The sequence below is a fragment of the Hemicordylus capensis genome, chromosome 3 (genome assembly GCF_027244095.1).
Source record: "Hemicordylus capensis ecotype Gifberg chromosome 3, rHemCap1.1.pri, whole genome shotgun sequence".
In the NCBI taxonomy this organism is placed as follows: domain Eukaryota; kingdom Metazoa; phylum Chordata; class Lepidosauria; order Squamata; family Cordylidae; genus Hemicordylus; species Hemicordylus capensis.
Window position 1 is genome coordinate 297,079,410 of NC_069659.1, and position 22,799 is coordinate 297,102,208.

The window sequence follows — 22,799 nt, forward strand, 5'->3', positions numbered from 1 at the left end:
GAGACCAGTGCTATTTAATTTTTTTCATAAATTGTCTGGAGTTAGAGAGTAGTAGTGAAGTGGCTGAGTTTGTAGATGATATCAAAAATTATTCAGAATGGCAAAAATCCAAGTGGACAATGAAGAGCTCCAAAAGGATCTCTCCAAACAGGGTGAATGGGCAACAAAATGGCAAATGAAATTAGATGTAAGTATAAAGTGATGTGCATGGGTGGGGGCTAAAGTCCCAATTTCCCCAATATATGAATGCAAACTGAACTGGTGGTGATTTAACTAGGAAAGAGATCTTGGGGTTGTGGTAAAATGATGACAATATTAGTGTGAAGGAATTCATAACTTGGACTAGTGCTCTTTAACTTGTTCATAAGTGATCTAGAAGTTGGGATAACCAGTGAAGTGGCCAAAGTTGCAGATGACAATAAACTATTTAGGGTAGTGAAATCCAAAGCAGATTGTGAGGCACTCCAAAAGGATCTCTCCAAACTGGATGAGTGGGCAACAAAATGGCAAATGCGATTCAGTGTAAGCAAGTGTAAAGTGATGCATATTGGGGCAAAAAACCCCAACTTCACATATATACTGATGGGGTCTGAGCTGTCAGTGACTGATCAGGAGAGAGATCTTGGTCATGGTGGACAGCTTATTGAATAAGTGCCGACTCAGTTTGTGGCAGCTGTGAAAAAGACATATTCCATGCTAGGGAACAGCAAGGGAATTGGAAATAAAAATGCTAATATTATAATGCCCTTATGCAAATCGATGGTAGGGCCACATTTGGAGTACTACGTACAGTTCTGGTCACCATTTCTTGAAGACATTGTAGAACTGGGAAAGGTGCAGAAGAGGGCAACCAAGATGATCATGGTCCTGGAGCAGCTTCCTTGTGAGGAAGGTTCTTCAGATGTCTTTCCCTCAAAAGGTCAGTTAAGGTATGAGTATCTTTCCCGCATCTCCTGTAGCGAAGACCAACACAGTTCAACTTCTTTGTAGCCTCCCTACTCTCCTTTTAGACATTTTTATTGTTGGTCTGCTTAGCAAGATGCTCAAATTCTTCTTATTCTTTTTTATATATTTTTTGTTTTCCTTATTATCAACTTATATTCCTCTTGCCAGAGCTTGTGCTCCATTTTGTTCTCATCGGGCAAGACTTCCATGTCGAGAGAAAGCCATTTAACCTTTTATAGCTTCCTTGACTTTGCTCATTAATTATATTGTTGCCCTCTTAGGATTGATGGTGCCTTTCTTAATCTGCAGTATACATCCTAGCCAAGCTCCTGTTATCATTGTTTAAATAACTTCCAAACATCCTGGAGAGCCATGACCCTCTTCCTTTTAACTAATCGCCACACTGAAGTGGATCGACTACTTTTCCTGCTCAGAGGCAACGTCACTTGCTTTGATGGAATGCTTGCTCTTAACTTCTATTGACACCACTATTTTGGTAGAGATGGCAGCAGCTATCCCACAATTCCAAACATGCATCCTGATTTGGTACTTCCTGCTTTCCTTAGCAGATGCCTGAACTAATAGAAACTTCATATAAAATGCAAACTGCTTCTGGATGCATCCTTGGATAGCACAATGACCCTCTGGAGGATAAAGAATGGGCAGACATCTTCTAAGCACATGAGAGACAGCAGTGGTGTGAAGTAAGAGGGGAAATGACAGTGTTTCCTCCAGTCTGAGGACAGGGAAGGTTCTCTATGTACCCATATCTCACTTATGCAATGTCTGTTCACAGCTCAGAACTCCAGAAGTATGTGAAATTATACTCCTGTCCTGGGTATACAAACTTGGTGTGAGGCATGGATAACCCAATCTGTCTGTGAACCCTCCTTTTTCCTTCTTGAATATATTTAACCCTTTTGCATGCAGTACACTTAGAGTTTTTTTCCCCCTTTTGCAGGAAGGATGATGCCTTTTAAGAGATGTGACAAAATCCTATCATATCTATTTACTGTTTCTGATTTTAGACTTCTTGTGACTTGAAACTCAGATCAGATTTATTGTATGCCCTAGATAATTTTATGTTTGGCCTCTGTAAAAACCATTTGTGTGTGTTAATTATAAATGTACTCTAACATACCCTGGGTCACTATCCTGAAAATCATGCACATGGTCATTGATTATTTTTCAGACATCTTCCTCAAGTTCATGAATCCTGGAAGGAAGAACTCAGCAGTACTGTGATGACCAGTTTAGACATCCTATAAAACTGGGATTCTGTAATAATGGGTACATTTGCTATTGCTGAAGCAGCTTGAATATACTAGAATGTAATACTTATAAAAGCCTTACAGACATGTACGTCAGACCCAGTCTATCCAGTCAGCTTACTAAACACCTCCTGTAAGATTTCTTGCTCTTCCTCCAAGGAGCCCAGAGTTGTGTACATAATTATGTTTGTTCTCACAACAACCCTGTGAGGTAGGTTAGGCTAAGAGATATGTAACTGACCCAGTCACTCAGTGAATGAGGATGTGAATGAGGATTTGCTCTAGTCTTACTGCTCCTAGTCCAACACGCTAACCATGACGCCATGCTGGCTTTCCTATAAAGATAGTGCAGATTAGATTCCTTAATGAGAATTTATACTCTTATATAAACCCCTGCTAACTTGGCAAAGAGACACCTTTTAACATGGTGATTCTCTTTATTGAGCAGGGGGAGAGTAACTGGCCCTATCCATCCCCAGCACAGTACCTCCAGTGACTGTTGCTGGTGTCTATCTTGCGTTTCTTTTCAGATTGTGAGCCCTTTGGGGACAGGGATCCAACTTTCTTTCTTTCTTTCTTTCTTTCTTTCTTTCTTTCTTTCTTTCTTTCTTTCTCTGTGTAAACCACCCTGAGCCATTTCTGGAAGGGTGGTATAGAAATCAGATAAATAATAATAATGTAGTGTGCTGCTGGATCAGCTCAAAGGGTCCATCTTGTCCAGTACATCAAAGGGTCCATCCAGTACTTGACAAAGGGTCCATCTTGTCCTTCGTACTGCACCCAACCAAGGAACTTCTTGTTGTTGTTCTTGTTGTTGTTGTTGTTGTTACATTTATATCCTGCTCTTCCTCCACGGAGCCCAGAGCGGTGTACTACATACTTGAGTTGAGTTCAAGGAACTCAACAAGTTGGCCTTGAAGTCAATAGCCCTTCTACACTGTTGTCCTCTAACAACTAGTATTCAGAGGCTTCCTGGCTCTAACCCTGGTGGTAACTCATAGCCTTCATGACCAATAGCCAGGGATAGATCTCTCATCCATGAATTTGTTTAACTTCCCTTTAAAACCATCTAAGCTAGTGGCAGAGGCGTATCTAGAGAAAATAGCACCTAGGGCAAGCACTGAAATTGCACCCCCTGTCCAAACATCTGACACCCATCTTTCAGATAACTTTACCATAATATCAGCTGAAAAATATAAGTCAAGCTCGTTAATCTTTTAATATTTAAAAAACTATTTAGCTGTGGATGTAGCCAGACCAAAAAATGCTGGAAAACTACAAATTTCAGTATGCTGGAGCTCATGAAATACCCACATACTATGTGGAGGTGTATTTGGAAAACTAAACAGAAGTGCCTGTCTAATTCTCTACTATGCATTGTAGCATCACTATTACATACGTTTTAAAAATAAATGGAGAATTTGACTTTTCCCAGATACTCTGAAAGTAATTAAAGGATATGCAGAGTAAACTGTGTCACTGCTTGGAATATATTCTAGTATTTCAGAAAGACAGTTAAAATGAGAGAAAGAGAGCAAGAAACTCCCAGTGGACCTTAATATTAAGGATTTCACACTAATTCAAAGACAAACTCACCATTAATAGCCGTATTACAAAGACATCGAATTTAACTCACTTATCACAAGAAGCAAAGTAAGAGCAAATGAATACAATCCTAGTTCACAAGCTTCAGCTCAATATTCACAAGCCTTGATTCTCCGTACATAGTGCCAAACTGAATATGTGCACAGTGACATATTAATATATTTTTTTAAAAAATAATTTACCTGTAGCACCTTTGCGGGGCTTCCTAAAGGCCGTGGGGGGGGTGTCTGCAAAGGTTTCCCCTCCCCCCTCTGGCCTCTAGGGCCTTCCAGGGAACATTTGAGCATGTGTGGTGGCCATTTTTAAATATATATATATTTTTAAAATGGCCACTGAAAACAAAATGGCCACCGTGCATGCTCAAGTGGCCCCTGCGAGGCCTGGCTTGGCCTAGGGCCTCACAGAGGCCATTTAAGCAAGTGCAGTGGCCATTTTGTTTTTGGTGGCAATTTATTTTTAAAAAATTCAATTTTTAAAAATGGTGCCCCCCTTCAAGTGGCACCCGGGGCACGTGCCCTGCCTTGCCCTACCATAGATACACCTCTGGCTAGTAGCCATCACCACGTCTTGTGGCAGCAAACTCCTTAAATGATGTGCTGTGTGAAGAAAGACTTGCCTGTTCTCAATTTACTGCCAATCAATTTAACTGCATAACCCCCAGTTCTAGTATTATGAGAGTATTAATATAATGTCTCCCTATCCACTTTCTCCATACCATGCATATCTCATAAGCCTCTATCATGCCCACTTCCTCTTGTCAGTCCTAAAATTCAAGGTCATATTACCCCTGAATAGGGAGGTTCCATTTAGCCTTTATGGCTCCCCCTCCCCCCGCAGGCCTCTAGGGCCTTCCAGGGAACATTTGAGCATGTGCAGTGGCCATTTTAAAATATATATATATATATTTTTAAAAAGGCCACTGAAAACAAAAACTATTAGCCATAAAGGCTAAATGGAACCTCCCTATTCAGGGGTAATATGACCTTGAATATGTTGATGGGGATAACACTGTGGAAGGACTATTGCCTTCACCCCTGTTTATAGGTTTCCCAGAATGATCTGGCTGGCCACTGTGGCCGGGTACTGCTGAAAGAGTTTTTACCCTTTATATAATGTGCAAGTGTCGGTGACTGTTGCTGGTGTCTATTTTATGTTTCTTTTTAGATCGTGAGCCCTTTTGGGACAGGGATCCATTTTATTTATCTTATTTATTTATTATTTCTCTGTGTAAACCGCCCTGAGCCATTTTTGGAAGGGCAGTATAGAAATTGGATAAATAAATAAACAAACAAATATTAAAGAAGGGTTTTCAGATGCAACACATTTACCCCAGAGCTATTAGATACAAATAAACATACTTATATCCCCCAAATTCCAGCAGTACCTTGCTTGAGGACCTTAGACTGGTAGAATTTAAACCATGGCTAGGTTTGGACTGGCATTCAGTCGCTGAATTCGTGTTAGCAAAAGTTTGAAACTGAATAGCTGCGTTCAGAGTCCTTCGACTCACAGGTGTTCCAATACTCATGAGACCACAAGCCAAACATCGTTCAACTGCCAGCTTGGACAGTGACAGGATGGAGGCCCAGGATATATTTAGAAAGGATTCTTAAGCCAGCACACTCTCTTCATCACAGTGGCTGGCCAAACTAGGTCGCTTGTAATTGCTAAACCATACTGCTTGTGTTCCATTTCAGACCCTGTTCTTCAGATCAGGGCAAGTGTAAGAACTGTTGACATTTCCACATTTTCCATGTTCTCTGTCTGCAGCGAGAACTAAGTCCACCATACCAGTTGTTGGAGAAATGGGTGTCTTGCCACAGAGTGTCTTGTTTTTGATGTGCACAACTCTTAACTTTTAAACATGATCATTATTGTCGTCGTTATCATTGTCATAATCTTTTAGAAACTGGATTATTTTGGATAAATGGGATTGCCCATTTTATTGCAAATACCCTAGGACTGGATGCCAAAAACCAAAAATCATAAGCAGCATCCCTGTCACTGCTGTGATCCTCACTGTTTTCAAATATTTGATTCCCCACCCACCCCCACTTAGTTCAGCAAAGAGAAGACTCAAGGAGAAGTCCTTTTAGGGGGCTTGCAGGCTTCACAAAACAAATTCTCCGAGAGCAACAATGGTGTTAGCAGGATTTACTTGTGGGCAAGGGCTTAATGCTTAAAGGGCAGCCAGAAAGGGAGGGGGTTCAAAGAGGACATAGTCTGAAATCAGAACTCACTCACACTCTCACTCTCTCTCCCCCTCCTCTTCTCCACCTCCCTCTCTCTCCAAAATGTGTCTCCTTCCCCAGGTTTAGGAAATGGATCCCTGCTGGGATTTCCTTTCAAAGGTGACTTGTAAGCTACTTGGAGTAGATTTCTGCAGGGCACTCATGGCACGGTGTCTTTGGCAGGGTTAGCCAAAAGCTGTGTGTGTGTTTCTCTCTGTGTGTGTGTGTGTGTGCGTGCAATTTGGGTGAGGGGGAGCACTTGCTTCTCAAAGGGTGGAAAATACCCACAGCACTTGGCAGCAACAGCAGTAGCAATAACAGCTCTGAGAGGAAGGGAGGAGAGTCAATGCACTGATAGGTATTATGGAGTTTCAAAAAGACCCCAGTGCAGTAGCTCTAGAATTGCTTCTCATAGTCCAGCCTGAGAAGAGGAAGACTGTGCAGAAGTTGCAGATAGACAAACAGACGGAGAGCCATGCTTCACTCCAAAGCCAAGGTAAAGCAAACTGTATTGATTGGGTAGCTTGCAGGGTTGAGCAGTGCATGTAACACCCAGTAGCCAGTGATCAGCTGTGCAGGGTGGAAATCAAGGGAAAGGAAGCAGCTATTTTTTGCACGCACAATATTTAACAAAATATGGAAACCCTTTTTGTCTAGTTCCGTTTGCAGACATTCAGCACTGCTCTCTCCTACCAACCCTTAAGTGAAAAGGTTGACATGAATGCTGTTGCTGCACATATTGCATGCAAAGCAGCACAAGGTATTTCTGTGGCACACCCCTGGGAGCCAACCCAAGCAGCGGAACAGAGAGAATAAGCACCACTGAGCAGGTTGTTGTTACAAGAGTAATATGTGGACAGAGTCCTATCAGAATGTGAGACTTTACTGTGTTAGGAACCTCCAAAGTGTCATTCAGAAAATGCCCTCAGTCTGCAGACAGAGCCAGTCAGTGGGCTGAAATGGACAGTGATTCTGTAATTCAATCTCAGTCTGTTGCCACCATAAACAAAGGGAACCAATGCTTGTGTGGTGCATGTGTGCATTTGCATGCCTGTGTGTGGTTAATTCAAGGAACATTGGAATGAGACGCTTATAGCTCCAGTCAAACCAAAAGTATGAATCACATTTTGCAGAGGACATAATTGTAATGGTGACTTAAGTACACTCACTGTCCAGAAAAGAAAAGAAAAGAGTCATCCTAGAAAATTAATCAATGCATATTTATTATTAATTTAATAATAATAATAATTAATAATAATTAATAACCTGACTGTGTAAACAAGAAATAATAATAATAAAATACAACCATGAGCTAGCATATCTGATTCTAGTGTTGGGCAAAACAAACATTTCCATTCGCCAGTGAGAGAAAGGAGAAGAAGGGTACTACAACAATAACAACAAATATTTATATAGCACTTTTTAACAAAAGTGTTCAAAGCGGTTTACATAGATAATTAATTAATTAATTAATTATTAATTAAGATGGATCCCTGTCCCCAAAGGGCTCACAATCGAAAAAGAAACAGAAGATAGACACCAGCAACAGCCACTGGAGGGATGCTGTGCTGTGGGTGGATAGGGCCAGTTGCTCTCCCCATGCTAAATAAAGAGAATCACCACGTTAAAAAGGTGCCTCTTTGCTTAGTTAGCAGGGGTTAGGTGAATGAGTCTGGGAGCCAGTGAACAAGATTGCCCAAGTGACTATATTTTCCTCCCCCTACTGATCGTCTCTGTTCACAAGAAATAAGTTGTCCATTCACCTTCAGGAGAACCAGTATATGCTGCTACTGACATTTTCAGTGTGAACTAATAAAAATACTAGCTGACATACAGAGCAAGGATGCATTGGTGCAGCAAGAGAGCAGCGTAATAGAACTTCTCGTCTAACTGTACTAGTGCAATGGGATAGTGGACATTTTTTGTGGCCTCCCCTCCCCCAGGGACTTTTACACACAGCAGGCTGTACCGCAAGTTTACTGGGAGGCTTTACTGCAAACTTGAAATTGTCCCCCCCAAACCGACACAAATAGTGGATTTTTTTTTACTCTGGATATAAATTGGGCTACACACTAATGTGCAGTGAAAAACCCAAATTGTGTGTGAACTGCTCCCCAATAACTCGCAGGGACTTTGAGGTAAATCTGGCAGATATATCCTCCTCCATTCCAGAGGAGATGCAAGTTAAAGGGCTTTAAAAGCTCCGTCTGAAAAACTTCCAGGAAGCCCTCTGTGCCACCTGAAAATATGTTCCCAAGGCAGTGTAACGCTCAGGGGCACCTTTTTGGGCTCCCTTTGCAGAGCACGCTGCCACAGCCAGATGCCCTATGGTAGTTTGCCTCAACTTCTTCATGCTGCCCTGGTCTGGTGGTAGCAAACATGACTTGTCCCCTTAGCTAAGCAGGGTCCAGCCTGGTTGCATATGAATGGGAGACTACATGTGTGAACCCTGTAAGATATTCCCCTCCCGGGATGGAGCTGCTCTGGGAAGAGCAGAAGGTTTCAAGTTCCCTCTCTGGCTTTTCCAAGATGGGGCTGAGAGAGATTCCTGCCTGCAACCTTGGAGAAGCCATTGCCAGTCTGTGAAGACAATACTGGGCTAGATGGACCTATGGCCTGACGCAGTATATGGCAGCTTCCTATGTTCCTATGTTCCTACCTTCTCTCCAAGCATGGGAAGGAGACCCAGTGGAAGCTAAAGAGGAGAAACTTCCTGTTGCCACTGACTTAATGATGAGAACCCATGTGACGAAACCACTCATGAATGTTCTTCCTGTACATGAATGCAAACATGAGCAGCTGTGTCACGCAGACTTTTGCCATCAAGGTGGTGGTGGTGGTGGCGGCAGCGGCGGCAGCAGCATCAGGTCTCTCCTCTTTTGCTTGTACTAGGTCTCCTTCCCATGCTTGGAGAGAAGGAAATTCTACTGCCACCACTGCCTCTGGCTACCAGGGCAACATGGAGAAACTGGGGCAGCCTCCCACAGGCACCCAGCAATGGCAACATCTTCTGCAAATGGCAGCACTGGGGCTGGTGGGGTGGGGTGGGGCTAGTGAAAGGGCAGGATTATGCCACCTCACATTTTCAGCTCTGCCTGGGGCCAACATCAGCTACCTAGGAGGGGGGCAGGCAGGGCCGGCGCGTCCATTAAGGCGAACTAGGCAGTTGCCTAGGGCGCCAAAATTGAGGGGGCGCCGCGCTGGCCAGCCTGCCGCCCCCCCACCCCGAGCGGTCAGCCTGCAGGCCCCTGCCTGGCGGGGGAGAGCGAGGGGCCAAGAAGGCAGGACAAGGCAGCAGCCCTTTGTCTGGCGGCGGGGCGAGGCAGGGGACCCAACCCGGGGCTGCCGCCGCCCCCTCCCAGGGCTCCCCCCGCCGTGCGCGGGTGGGGCCAGGCAGGCAGCAGCAGCAGCAGGCCCCGACCAGCCCCCGAGGCGGCAGCAGCAGCAGCAAGCAGGCGCCGCCGCCTCCTCCGGGGGCGGGGTGGGACTCAGCTCGCTCTCTCTGGCCGCGCCGCGCCTGCTGGACAGAGCAGTCCAGGCCTTGCGAGGACCACCTTCACCTCCCGCTCCAGAGGGAGCCCCCCGCGCGGAGGCTCCCACCGAAGGCCAGCCAGCGGGGGCAGCGGCCTGCTGCTGCTGCTGGGCACCCCGCAACCCCGGCCAGCCAGCCAGCCGCGCCTCTGGCGTGGCGGGGCTCCCCAGCCCACCCCCGCGCCCTGCTTTGCCCAGCCTGCCAGTTGCAGCTGCAGGAGGAGGAGGAGGAGGGCGACCACCCTCACCCCGGAGCCCCGACCGGCCACTGGGCGCCCCGGAGCTGCCGTCAGCAGCAGGCCGGCTCTGCTGAGTGACTCTCAGCACGGGAAGCCCGCCGCGGCTGAGTCGAGGGCCTCGGTGGTGGTGCCCGCCCAGCAGCAGCCTGGCAGTTGCCCGCTGAGGAGCTCGCGGGGCGCACGGCGACGCCGCTGGCACAAGCGGCAGGAGGGCGGAAAGCAGCGCCTGCTTGGTCGGCCATGGAGGAGAGGTCTGCAAGGAGGAGGCTGAGGCCGCTGCTGCCGCCGCCTGCAAAAAGGCTGCCCCCCCGCCTCGCACACTCAGCGGGCTGCCGCTGCTCCCTCTCTGGTGGGGGGGGGTAGGGTTAGGGTTGTGGGTGGTACAGAGACATCAGGCAAGAGGGCTGCAGAAACCAGCAGCCACAGCCCCGGGAGAGCCTGGCAGTGCCTGGTGACCGGCAATAGCCAAAGGGCCACCAGCTCCATGGCAAGACACCACCACCTCCCCCCAGCCCCCCTGGACCCAGCCAGCTGGCTCACTGCGGGGAGAGACTGCCCAGAAGGGCCCCCCCTCCCTACTGCCTCTCATCCCATTGGCTCCCCTGGCTGCCTAGCTCCTGCAAGTCTGCTCATGGGCCCCACATTAGTGAGGTGCATGGAACTGGCCTGGGGTAACTTTAAGGGCAGGGGAGGGTGCACTTCTCTCCCCTCCCCGCGCTCGATTTCCTAAAAGTCCGTTGGGCTGGCATCGTGCCGCCCTGTTGCCCCCTTTACCAGATGGAACTGGAGCTACTCAACATATCTGTGCGCGTTGGGTGCGTGTGCAACGCACCCAGGCGTGTCGAGTACTTCCAGTTACATCCGGTAAAGGGGGCAACGCTGCTGCCCCGATGAGCGCTGGCGGGGGGGGGGGGGTTCAAATTCTGTGCTTTTCATTCTTCCTATAATACATCTGTATTTGAAATATGATTGGCCGGGGGGGGGGGGGGGGCAGAAGGTGATCTCGCCTAGGGCGCAAAAAACCCTAGCACCGGCCCTGGGGGCAGGGGGTTTGGAGGCACATTCTGCTGCCTTTTAAGAGGCCCCCCAAAGGCACACTTGAGGCAATTGCCTCAGTTTGCCTCATGGGGGATCTGCCCCTTGCAGTGTTCTATGATGCCTGGGTTTTTTTTCTGCCCGAGGCAGCTCCCTGATAATATGGGGAATAGGTTATCTGGTTTGCTAGAAGAAAAATATAACCCAGTATAAAAACCTGGAATTTTGTACAGCTTTACCCACACTGAGTAGTCCCTGTTATGGAAGACAGATGAGCCTACGTACATACTGTAAACATAAAGATGTTCAGTGCAACACTATGGATACCATATTAAGAGAAAAGAGAACAGGTATGAGTCTCATAGGGATACTGTACTGTTTCAGTTTCTGAGTGGTTATGTAGCCATGCAAGAGAACATTGTACATTTGTCTATTTTTGTCTTTAGGAGGAGTATAGTACAACCTAAATTATCTCAACAGCCATGGGAATATCCAAAATAAAATCAGGCAACAGCAAATCTCCCAAAATGGAAGCAATAGTTACATAGGTTGACATAGAGCTATGTATAGGCAGTGGAATGGGACACACTAAATTTAGATAATTTAACTACATGGCTATGAAAATGAAATTTCTACTGTTATTTGCTGCCATAGTCTCAGTCTTTCAGCTCAGTAACTTCTGGAAAATTGATGTGTGTGTACAATCTATGAGCAGACAAGATGTCTTAAATGCCTGCAACTAAAGCAAGTAGCTTTTGGTACAACATTGTGACCAATGCACAGTGCATTAAACTGGAGTTCTCAAATTGCTTCCTTTTCAGTGGCCGCATTGACTTCTGTGGGATTACTCTAGGATGAAAAGTTTGTGGACATTCTGCAGCTAAGCTCCTTTCCAGCCTGGAGCTTAAAGGCTGCAATCCTATGCACACTTGCTTGGAAGCAAGCCCCACTGAACTCCAAGGCTTCCTTCCATGTAAAGATGCGTAGGACTGAGCTGCATAAGTGCAGTTCAGACACACTGTATTCCAAAGCAGTTTTAGTCTTCAGATTTTAAAAGACTTCACTATTACCTTGCAGGTGATGCTCATATTACCCACTATGGCAGCATGTGTTTAAACCCAGATTTGCCAGAGGTTCTATATAATGAGCAAAAGAGATATGTAGGTGAGAGGTGTAGAACTCTCCCTGTATTCTGTCCCGCAGTGTCACTTGTCTCTCAGCCAGTTCTGATACCAGCCCAGCTGAAAGCGGGCTGCTTGAGCACAGGGGCTGCAGGATGGAGAGCAGTAAGTGCAGGGAAAATTCAGCTCCATACCCCTACACCCATTTTGCTCAGTAAATTGGATACGTTATAAATTATTAGATCAGATCTGGGAATTCCAATTAAACAACAACAACAACAACAACAACAACAACAACAACAGTATATATTAAAGAAAAGACATCCAGCCCAGAGTTAGGCACAGGCAGGGTTGCACTCCCCCAGAAAGAATAAGTATGTAGCTTGGGAGTGCTCCTGGATCCAAAACTCTCTCTGGGGTCTTAGGTTGAGGCAACGGCCAGGGGCACTTTTTATCTGCTAAGGCTGATACATCAGTTATGTCCATTTTTGAAGGAAAATGAGACATATGCTAGTAACCTCCAGGCTTGACTACTATAATGCACTCTTTGTGGGGCTGCCTTTATATATAGTCTGGAAACTACAGTTGGTGCAGAATGTGGTAGCCTAACTGGTCTCTGGGATAACCCAAAGAGACCATTATCTATATACTTATTTTTTGTAGATGGGCCATGCGTGGCGACGTGGTAGGAAGGAGGTGACTGGCTGAGTTTGCAAGCAGAAGCACCTGATTGGGCAGTGGGAATTCCATATGCAGAGTTTGCAAGCAGAAGCACCTGATTGGGCAGTGGAGATTCCATATGCAGATAGGGAGAAGGAGCCTGTGAGATCAGAAGCACCATAGTGATTGGGCAGTGGGGATTCCCTATGCAGATAAGGAGGAGGGGCCTGTGATGGTTAAGGTCAGTTGGAATGCAGCTGTTATTGGTCGGAAGATGTTCATGATATAAAAGGATAGCAGGCAGGGGTCTGCAAAAAGACAGGTCCTGAGGGAGGAAAGAGCCCCTTCAAGAGAAGGAGGATGCCGTTGTGTAAATGAACAAAATCTGTTAACTCAGGGAGGGAGGAATAAAAAACATGAAGGGAGGGGGAAGAAAGAGTGGAGAAGAGCGAGTGGAGGAGAGAGAAAGAGAAAAAGAAGGGAGGGGGAAGAGAGAAAGAAGGAAGGGCAAGGGATGGGCCTGAGCCTGTCAGCAGCCTGAGGGGAATGAGTGGCCATGGTGGCACTGGCAGCAAGGAAGGGTCCAGTCAACCACTACTGCTGTTTGGGGCTACCGAGGCCATTGTCACAGGCAGGCAGGCAGGCAGGCAAGGGACGGGCCTGGGCCTGTCAGTGGCCTGAGGGGAACGAGCGGCCATGGTGGTGGCAGCAGTGAGGAATGGCCCGGTCAACCACTGCTGCTGCTCCTGAAGGGAGGAGCAGGGCTCGGGTGAGGGTGGGAAGGTCTCTGGGGACAGGGGGCTGAAGTTTGGCCAATAGGCAGCAGCAATGCTGCAGCCACGACCAAGAAGGGTGAGGAGGATGGAAGCAACGGGATGGAGGAGGAGCAGGAGTGCAGCTCAGGTGAGGGTGGGGAGATCTCTGACGTGAGGGGAGCAATCAAGTACTAACACGCAGATGCTCTAGAGCGTGCAAGAGTTCCAGCATTGAAGTGGAGAGAAATAATGGCAGCAGTCAGGATGCAGAGGTGGGTGGGTGGCAGGCGAAGCCCCGTTGGCCAGGAAGAGGAGGCGGTGAGAAATGATGGCGGCGGTGAGGAGGTGGGCAGATGGTGGGCAAAGCCCTACCAGCCAGGAGGAGGAGGTGGGAGGCGGTGGTGGGATGGCCTGGCCCTGGTCCGCCCAATGGGGGGAGCTGCGGGAGGGAGAGTGAGTTGCGGGGGGGAGAGCGAGCGAGCGAGCTGCGGGGGGAGAGCGAGCGAGCGAGCTGCGGGGGAGAGCGAGCGAGCTGCGGGAGGAGAGTGAGCGAGGGGAGAGCAAGCGGGGGGAGAGCAAGCGAGCGAGCTGCAGGGGGAGAGCGAGCGAGCTGCGGGGGGAGAGTGAGCGAGCGAGCTGCATGGGGGAGAGTGAGCGAGCGAGCTGCATGGGGGAGAGTGAGCGAGCGAGCTGCGTGGGGATGTCACAGGCTCAGTACACAACTGCACAGATGCTCTGTGCGGGGTCAGCTAGTAACACTGATTTTAAAAGAACTGCACTGGCAGCTGCTATGTTTCTGAGCGAAATACAAAGTGCTGGTTATTACCTATAAAGCTCTTAATGGCTTGGGTCTAGAGTATTTAAGAGAGCACCTCCTCTGTCATGAACCCTCCCACCCTTTAAGATCATCTGGGGAGGTCTGGTTACAGCTACCACCGGCTTGATTCGTGGCTACTCAGGACCAGGCCTTGTCTTTGCCTGCCCCGGAGCTCTGGAATGCACTCCCTGTTAAAATCAGAGTTTCTCCATCTCTGCTGTTTTTTCAAAATACCCTTAAGATGCACCTTTTTTCTCAGGCTTTTAATTAATTTTAATTGGTTTTATATCATAAAATTGTTTTAATCATTTAACCTGTTTTGGTATATTTTAACTTATGTACACCACCTAGGGATGCACATGTGAGGCAGGATAGATAGATAGATAGATAGATAGATAGATAGATAGATAGATAGATAGATAGATAGATAGGAAGCTGCCTTCTATTGAATTGGACCATTGGTTCATCTAGCTCAGTATTGTCTACACTGACCGACATCCAGAGGTGCACCTAGGTAATTTTGAAGCCTGGACCTAGAGGCCTTTGGAGGGCCCCCTCCCCAGTAAATTAAGCATCATCATGCTTGGACGAGTGACCACACCATCCGGAACAGTCTAAAGAGGATTTGGCAGGGCTGTGGCTGTGGAAGCCCTGGACCCGCCTGGAGGTCCAGGGGTAAGAGCACCTCTGCTGATAGTGGCTCTCCAAGGTTTCAGGCAGAAGTCTCACCCAGTCCTATCTGGAGGAGTCCTATCTGGAGATGCTGGGGAGTCAATCTGGGACCTTCTGAATGCAAGCATGCAAATACTCTATCACAGCTATTACACCCATTCCCCTAAGCGGAATATTTTGCAGTGCTCACGTGACATCTTCCATCCAAAAGCAAACCAAGGCAGACCATAGCATAGGAGACAATTCATACTTGCTACCACAAGACCAGATGTCCTCCACAAAGGTTACTGCATGTCCTTGGGGAACCGAACCCCAGTCTTCCATGTGACAGGCAAGGATACTTACCACTATACTAACAGGGAACTACTTAACCAATGTTAAGTCCTTCTTGACGTCATTGAAATTAGTGGACTTAAGCATACCCATCTCTGTGCTGGATTTTGACCAATATTTATAATGGAAATTGTTCATATGCAATATCAAAGCATTCTGATTTCCCTTTGCCCGGTCACTCATCACTCCAGTGTTCTGCCCTGATCAGCTGCAGTGAAGTGGATCAAACAAAGCATCCAGGGCTGTATGTTTGCTGCCAAACAAGGAAGAGTAACAGGGATGGGGGTCAGGGACCAAAGGCAGAAGGAGATTTTTCCTTGCAGAGGAGCCAACACATATCAGAAGTTAATCTGGGGAGATGTTTTTGTATCTGACTAGGCTTTTGATTCGTTCATTCCTCTGAGAAGGCTTTGCAAATCCTTTAAGTTACCAAAATTAAAGAATAAGTCTAGAACAGAAATGCAGTTTCTTAGAATGAATCTTCCAATATCAAGATCAGTTCTAAACTCAGATATCCAAGCACTTTGGAATGTGATCTCTCTTTAGACAACCATTTATCAACCGTTCTATAAGCAGGGTTGCATCATGATTCCATGATCACTCATTTTCAACTGCAAAGACATGCTTTCAATTCTGAGTGAACCCGAAGAAACTAATGGAAGGACCACACAGGATTTCTGTTAAACAAAGAACAGAGCTTCAGGGCCTTCATAGGTCTTCCATCTCCCCCAGAATAAGACAAAATTATGTAAAACATAAAAATATGTTTAATTTATATGAGAATTTAATTTCCTTGGCATAACACTTTGATTTAAAACACAGAGTGTTTTAGAATTTGTCTGCAATTTAATTGGACTTCACTGTACAAATTTGCTTAGAACTCTTCTGCAACTTCATTGGACAATCACCAGAAGAGGGGTGAGCATTTGAAAGTGATTTTGAAAAGCAGTCCTACCAGTAGATTGAACATACAAAGGCTACTAGATTAAGGATATCTGCAGAGAGACAGCAAAAATGACACTGCCGGATTCCTAGATAGTAGCTGCCTGATTACATTCCCTGGGGAAATGCACTGTGCTGACCCAGTGTTATTCAGGTTTGGATTTGGAGCCAGTCTGCTGAGTTAGTTAATTGATTCCTAATATTGTTTTTAATTAGAGCTACAGTGTTTAATTGGTCAATCAGTTAGATTAATTGATTAAAAACCTTTTGATTGACTAAAGAGGTGCCCCCATTAATCAGTCAGCAGGTTTTTAAACAATGCTACTATTTTTAATACGAGTACTTCTAAAAACTGCATTGGGAAATGCCATTTTATTCCTTCCTTTGAGAAAACAGGGAATTCATTTTCTCAGGATACCTGCTGCAATATCATCATCTAAAAACAAAGAAAGTGGCTGACATGTTGCACACTCAAATGGAGCCTGTTGGGGCTGCAGTGGAGCTGAAAGGCAGCCCCAATGCTGGAAAGAAACAGTCAGCATTACCGCCATTTCTCACATTTGCTGGAATGGGAGAAACAGCGGTAACATTAGCCTCATTCAGATGTTATAAAACGGAGACTGCACTTGAGTACAGCCTCTGAAAAGAGGCAGAAGTCCCACCTGGCACTCCAATCACTCTCCCCTGCCAGAACAGGCAGGTCTGTCATGCTTACACCCTTCATCGGAATTGGTGATGGCTGTAAGCAGGATGGAGGGCGCTTCCGTGAATGGGAGGCTTGGACAGGTGCAGAAGCCTCCCACTCACGGGAGCACCCTCCATCACAGCCTTCGCCTCATCAAAGGTGGTAAGTGTGAAAGACCCGCCCAGCATGGGAAGAGTGATTGACATGCAGCAGGGGTGTAGCTATAATTGAGCAGATGGGTTCAAAGAATCCAGCCCCTGAGCGCCTGAAGGCCCCCCAACTCCACCCCTCCCTATTTTCTCCATTAGCTTCCTCACTCCAAGGGGCTGCCAGGGAGAGGGGTGAACATGGCCCCCCTCCCCTACCAATGCCCCTGCCAGGCAGGACTTACTTTCACCTCTCTTCAGAAATGTACAGCCTCGGTTTTGTAATGCCTGAATGAGAGTACTGATTATGTGACCACTGGTTCTCTCCAGCATTCAGGTAGCGTTCCAGCCAGTGCTCTGGCTCTGTTAGAGGGCACATCATGTCAGCCAGTATTTTTCTTGTTGTTTCCCCCACCCCCCATGCTAGTTTGTGCATTTGGGTGATCAGTTAATTGATTAATGAGCTAAAACTCATAAAATTAGTTTGATGAGAGGAAATAAAGTGTAGCAGTTAGAGAGTTGGAATAGGAACAGGCAGACCAAGGTTCAAATCCCCACTCAGTCATGGTAATCACTAGGTGATTGTGGACCAGTTACACAGTCTCTCCATGTATTTGTTATGAGGATAATAAGCAGGGAGTGGACCTTGTATTCCTTCTACCTGATATGCTAGGTTTCCATGTGCATTGTGCAGGGACTTACATGTAGAAGCAGTTGCAGCTATGCAGTTGCTGAACTGTAATCCAAAACCGACTTTACCACATGTTATTTCTGCATACCCGAATGGATTCTTAAAATCTGAAGCTATTCTTTGCTCTCTTTTTTTTTAAGGCTTCGAAGGGGATGGAAATGGAAACAACAAACTACAGCAATACCAAGGAAATGACCCTCATGGTATGTTACTTTCTCACACCCTTTCGCTTTCCATGGAAGATATGCAGTCATGTCACTCTGTATTTTAATAGAAGTTAAAGGCAACCGTACTGTTTTGTGTGCATGAGAGAGAGAAACTGACTCTTGACAGTTTACCCATCGTCAGCCTGGATTTGCACCGGAAATGGCCCAACATTTTGCTGCTTGAGACAGAAAAAGGTAACTGATGATGATGATGATGATGATAAACTAAATAGGAACATAAGAAGCAGCCATATACTGCGTCAGACCCATTGGTCCATCTAGCTCAGTATTGTCTATCCAGACTAGCAGCGGTTTCTCCAAGGTTGCAGGCAGGAGTCAGACTCTCTCTCAGCCCTATCTTGGAGATGCCAGGGAGGGAACTCAGAACCTTCTGTTCTTCCCAGAATGGCTCCATTTCCTGAAGGGAATATTTTACAGTGCTCACGTATGTAGTCTCTCATTCACATGCAACCAGGGTGGACCCTGCTTAGCTAAGGGGATGTTATACTTGGTACAACAAGACCAACTGATGATCTATAGTACCACAAAATCTGTGCTCATCCTGCCTAATGGAAGAGTTTGTTCTGACATTCACAGCAAAATGGTGGTACATCTGGGCATCATGCATGCCCAATTAAAAAAACAAACTAACTAAAAAAAACCCCAAAAAACAAGAAGGCACCAGAATTCTGGTAGAGTGGCAGGAGCAAATACAGGGACATAAGCAGAGCCATACATCTGTATTTTGAAAACAGTTGAGAGAAAAGGCTCCTAAAGCCCTGAATATTTATCCAAATACAGATACTAGTGATGTGAGTTTACAAACTAAAACATAGATATTAGACCTTGTGCATAGCCCTGTTGTGCAGCCACTTCTGGTGTTCTAATTCAGTGCAGGCTGCAGAGGCATTCTGTTCCTTGTGATACACACAAGGCCATGGTCCTAGGACAAATGACCACTTTACATACATACAGAATCTGGGTGTGACATGTTCAGATCAGTAAGGCAAATTTGCTGATTAGTTGTACCACTAAATCTCACTACATGTTGCAGCAACTTCCAGGTCTTGAGTAACTACTGAAGATCTCTAGTTGTAGAATGAATTGTCAGAAATCAACATGCACCCGCATGGGGGTGTCAACAAATCAGTTTCAGACACTGTGGCTGGATTACTGTACTTGTGAAGTCTGACACCATGAAGCAGCCGGTGCTCCTACAGTATTTCTGAATACTATGATGTAATTACAGATTGAGCCATATTAAACAAACACATCATGGCCATCACACACATTGCAGTGATATCTCATCATTCATGGGTCTGAGCTATGCCAGTCATGAGATACGTGGTACCCAGAATGGCAAATACATTTTTCAAATGCTGCAGCTTCTCTCTGGGGATTGTCAAGACACAGATATATGAAATAATGAGGATGCAACCCAGTATATTTATTTACATCTGTCTTGAGGATTTGGGCAGGTGACAACTATTTTAAATCAGAATTCAGTACGGAATACATATTGAATTTTGTATTCAGTATTGAATATTACCCATTAAAATAGAAGGAGAGTATGAGAGAGAGAGAGAGAGAGAGAGAGAGAGAGAGAGAGAGAGAGATCTGAATTTCTGTCCTCAGAAGATGTTTAGTAAAGCAATTCTTGTATTCTTTAGACAAAACATCAGTGTTGTCCAGCATTTTGTCTCCAACAGTGGCCAGCCCAAATTCTCTAGGCTTACAAGTAGGAATGTGCAAGCTGGCTCAATCTGAAACACAGTTTGAATTGAACCAGCCTGGTGGTTTGAACCAGACCAGCCCCCGGTCATAAGAACTGGGTTGTGGTCCGGTTTGGAGGTATACTTGTCAAGAGGAATTTGGTGAGGATTTTGTTTAAACCAGTGATGACTGGTTCAAATCCGGTCCGGGTTTGAACTGAACTGACCAAACTGGTTCCATGCACATCCCCACTTAGAAGTGGAACATTATGGTAGTAACCATTCCTTTTTGTCTATTTCCAACATTTGGTAATCAGAATTACTAATATTCAGAAGTCCCAGCTAAAGAAAGTTCCTTAAGTTTAGAGCTACCCTTAAGAACCCAAGTTCGAACCCATTTATTGTAATATAGCAACTTGCCATTATAGAGAATTCACCACAAAATAAGAAATGCCTTTAAATTTTGAACATTAAAAAGTCTTACAAGTTATTATAGAAATCATGAATCATGACGCCAGGGAAATACCAAAATCTCTATCCTGGCCCACAATTATCCATAACATTTTCTTTAGCCTTAGAATGCAAGAGTGCTTGAATGAGAAATTTTGCTGTCCTAGTAACATTCTTTATAGTATCATTTAGCAATAACCAGAATTTATCCTATGGAGAATATCTCATCTTTGAAGCTAGCAGTTGATGGATATACTTAGCACAGCTTACATTCAAATATAAAATGGAAAAGACCTTTAGTGGACTGGAGATTTCAACTAGACAGTGGCTGCATTTGCATGTAATGTGGAAATGCGGGTCCAATGGACCCGTGGTTCCTCTCTCCACCCACCCCCACTCTCCTATCTGCATCTGGACATAATGGAGAGGAGGCTCTCTGCAGCCAGGGATACTGCAGAGAGGAGGGGGAAATGGTTGTGAGGGTTTCCTTCTTGCATGAAGGACAACCCACATAGCCAAACTTCCTCCCTCAACTCCGGCTTCAGACAGCCGAGCCTGCAGTTCAGCATTCAGTTGTAACCCAGTCAGCTGTTAACCCCAGGTTAGAGTGGCAAAACTCACTACAACCCAAGGGTTCTGACTGGAGTTTGGAAAGTGAAATCTTGGGTCGCTCTCCTTGTAGAACCAGAGTTTCTCTCCAGGGTGCCCTGCATTCAGACATTTTGTGACTGAAAAATTGTGGTTTTACTGAATAAATGTTATATTTTTAAAAGTAACTAGCATCCCTATCTTCTGATTAAAACCATGTCCATGCCTTATTGCCCACAAGAGGAGTGAGACTCAACAGTGATTTTATATTAAGAATAATAAGTGGATAGTGGTGATAGGAGCGTTTTATAGTGAAGAAACCCTTTAAGAGCCCCCCTTCATATGATTTAGACACAATGGCATTTGTTCAATCAGAGACTTAACTGTGGCTTGTAATCGGACAAAGGATAAAGGCTTTATGTGGGCAGAGCCTGCAACTTGAATTGTGCCAAAGTTTACTCCTACTAATGGTCTGCTGCCTCTAAATAGTCATCAGAGGAAGCCCAGCACACTGTATCACAAGTAGTCTAGCCTGAAGCAGAGCTTAAACTGAACCAGGCCTCGCCAAAGCATGCCCCTTGAATATGGGTATCTAAACATGTACAGATTGCCTTTCTATCATCAGTGCATAGCCACAGACAGACCCCACGTGACCTGGATTAGAAGAAAGGACTTTCTGGTTAGAGGATATGACATCCTGAGAAGCCGAGTCCTGATACTTAAGCAGAAAAAAACATTGGCTTTAAGACAATGAAGTAACTATAATTCTTTGTAATTATAATTCATAGTTACAAAGGGTGATGCTGAAAGGAAGACCTTTTGCCAGATTTGTAAGTACACTGTCACGCCACTGGTCTCTCCACAGCTGTTTTACCTCTCCCTCTTGCCCCTCCCCCCCAGGCAGGGCCTCAGAGCTTTTGAGGGGAGGGGGTCTGGTTCACCCGAGCCCTCCTCCTCCAGGCTCCTTGGGGTCGCTGAGGCAGTTTCTCTCTGGAGGCCTCCACCACTCACCCTCCAACTGCCCCTCATCACTGGCTGAGCCTGCCTTAAATCCCTCCTGACAACTGATGCATCCCACGCCCCCGCTAATTGGGCCTCCACCTTGCCATATCAAGCTGCTCTCACCCGTATCCCCCTCAGCTGTGCCTCTGTCTGCTGCTGCCTCCTCCTTCACTCACCCCTGCCCTTCCCCCGGCCCCTCTAGCCCGGCTCTTTGATCTCGTAGCATCTTGGCTGGCCGCTCATCAGGATGTGCTGCCTGGCCGTCCGCCCCGCCTGGGGCCTCTCTGGCCTTGGCTACTGAATGAATGTTGGAGCCAGTAAGGCTGGCAGAGGCCTCTGCTGGACATATACATACAGAAAAACTACCCTGGATAACAGCAGTATCATTAGAAGTGCCCTCAGGTCAGAACCCAGGATTCTTAATAGTTTCAACAGGAAGTGGGAAATAGGAAAACCTGTAATTGGCTTGGCTAGGTTTACTTGCCAAGACAAACATTAATTAGAAGCCTGAACTCATGAATCTTGAATCCCTAAGATAAGAGATATAATCCTTTAACTTCAAATTTAAAATTATGTGGCATATGCCTTGAGCTCTCTCTCTATGTAGAGAACATTTCTGGCAATTAGTCTAGTTCCATTCATGTTATTTTCAGTGTACATATCATCTGTGTGCATAATGTATTTGAACACATTATGTTCAAAGTATGTAACAGTGGTACACTTCCTGTCCGCACCCTGTATCCAGGTTTGCTTTTAAAATGAACATATTTACAGATACCAAAATGGCTGAATTGGGTTTCTGTGGTATAGACTGCTGTTAAGCAGACCGAAAAAAAATCTTTTGTAAGTATCAAATGTAATTAATTTCCTGAACGCAATGGCCATTTTGGAATTGTTGCCCATACATTGACCATTTTGGAAATGTTGGCTTCAAAATGTGCATCATGGTGCCAACATTCAAATTTTGTGATTAAAATCCAAATTTTCTTAACATTCAAACTGCCTTTGCAATGACATATCCAGTTACCATAGTCTCTGCAGCATGAACAGAGTCCTCTTCTGGTCACTGTAATGCCTCCTTTTTATCACCAGGCCATGAGACTCAGATGCAGCAAGTAATTTCTTCCTGTTCAGAACAAGGTATGTTGTAATCTAGTAAATG

At 45.8% G+C, this 22,799-nt stretch overlaps 1 protein-coding gene across 12 annotated transcripts in view; it reads left to right on the top strand.

Annotated features, from left to right (window-relative positions):
- KY (kyphoscoliosis peptidase) overlaps positions 1 to 22,799 on the top strand; it is a 65,034-nt gene continuing 42,235 nt past the window's right edge. The window contains exons 1-4 of one of the 12 annotated variants that reach the window (XM_053312099.1): positions 1 to 187; positions 17,820 to 17,882; positions 21,424 to 21,465; positions 22,730 to 22,777. In XM_053312099.1, the coding sequence (XP_053168074.1) occupies positions 157 to 187; positions 17,820 to 17,882; positions 21,424 to 21,465; positions 22,730 to 22,777 (184 nt within the window). In that variant the 5' untranslated portion in view covers positions 1 to 156. Of the gene's footprint in view, positions 188 to 2,216; positions 2,236 to 6,264; positions 6,549 to 11,104; positions 11,208 to 12,910; positions 13,009 to 17,819; positions 17,883 to 21,423; positions 21,466 to 21,574; positions 22,040 to 22,729; positions 22,778 to 22,799 lie in introns of those variants that run through there. The other 11 variants (XM_053312102.1, XR_008320161.1, XM_053312095.1 and 8 more) reach the window with 11 other exon arrangements.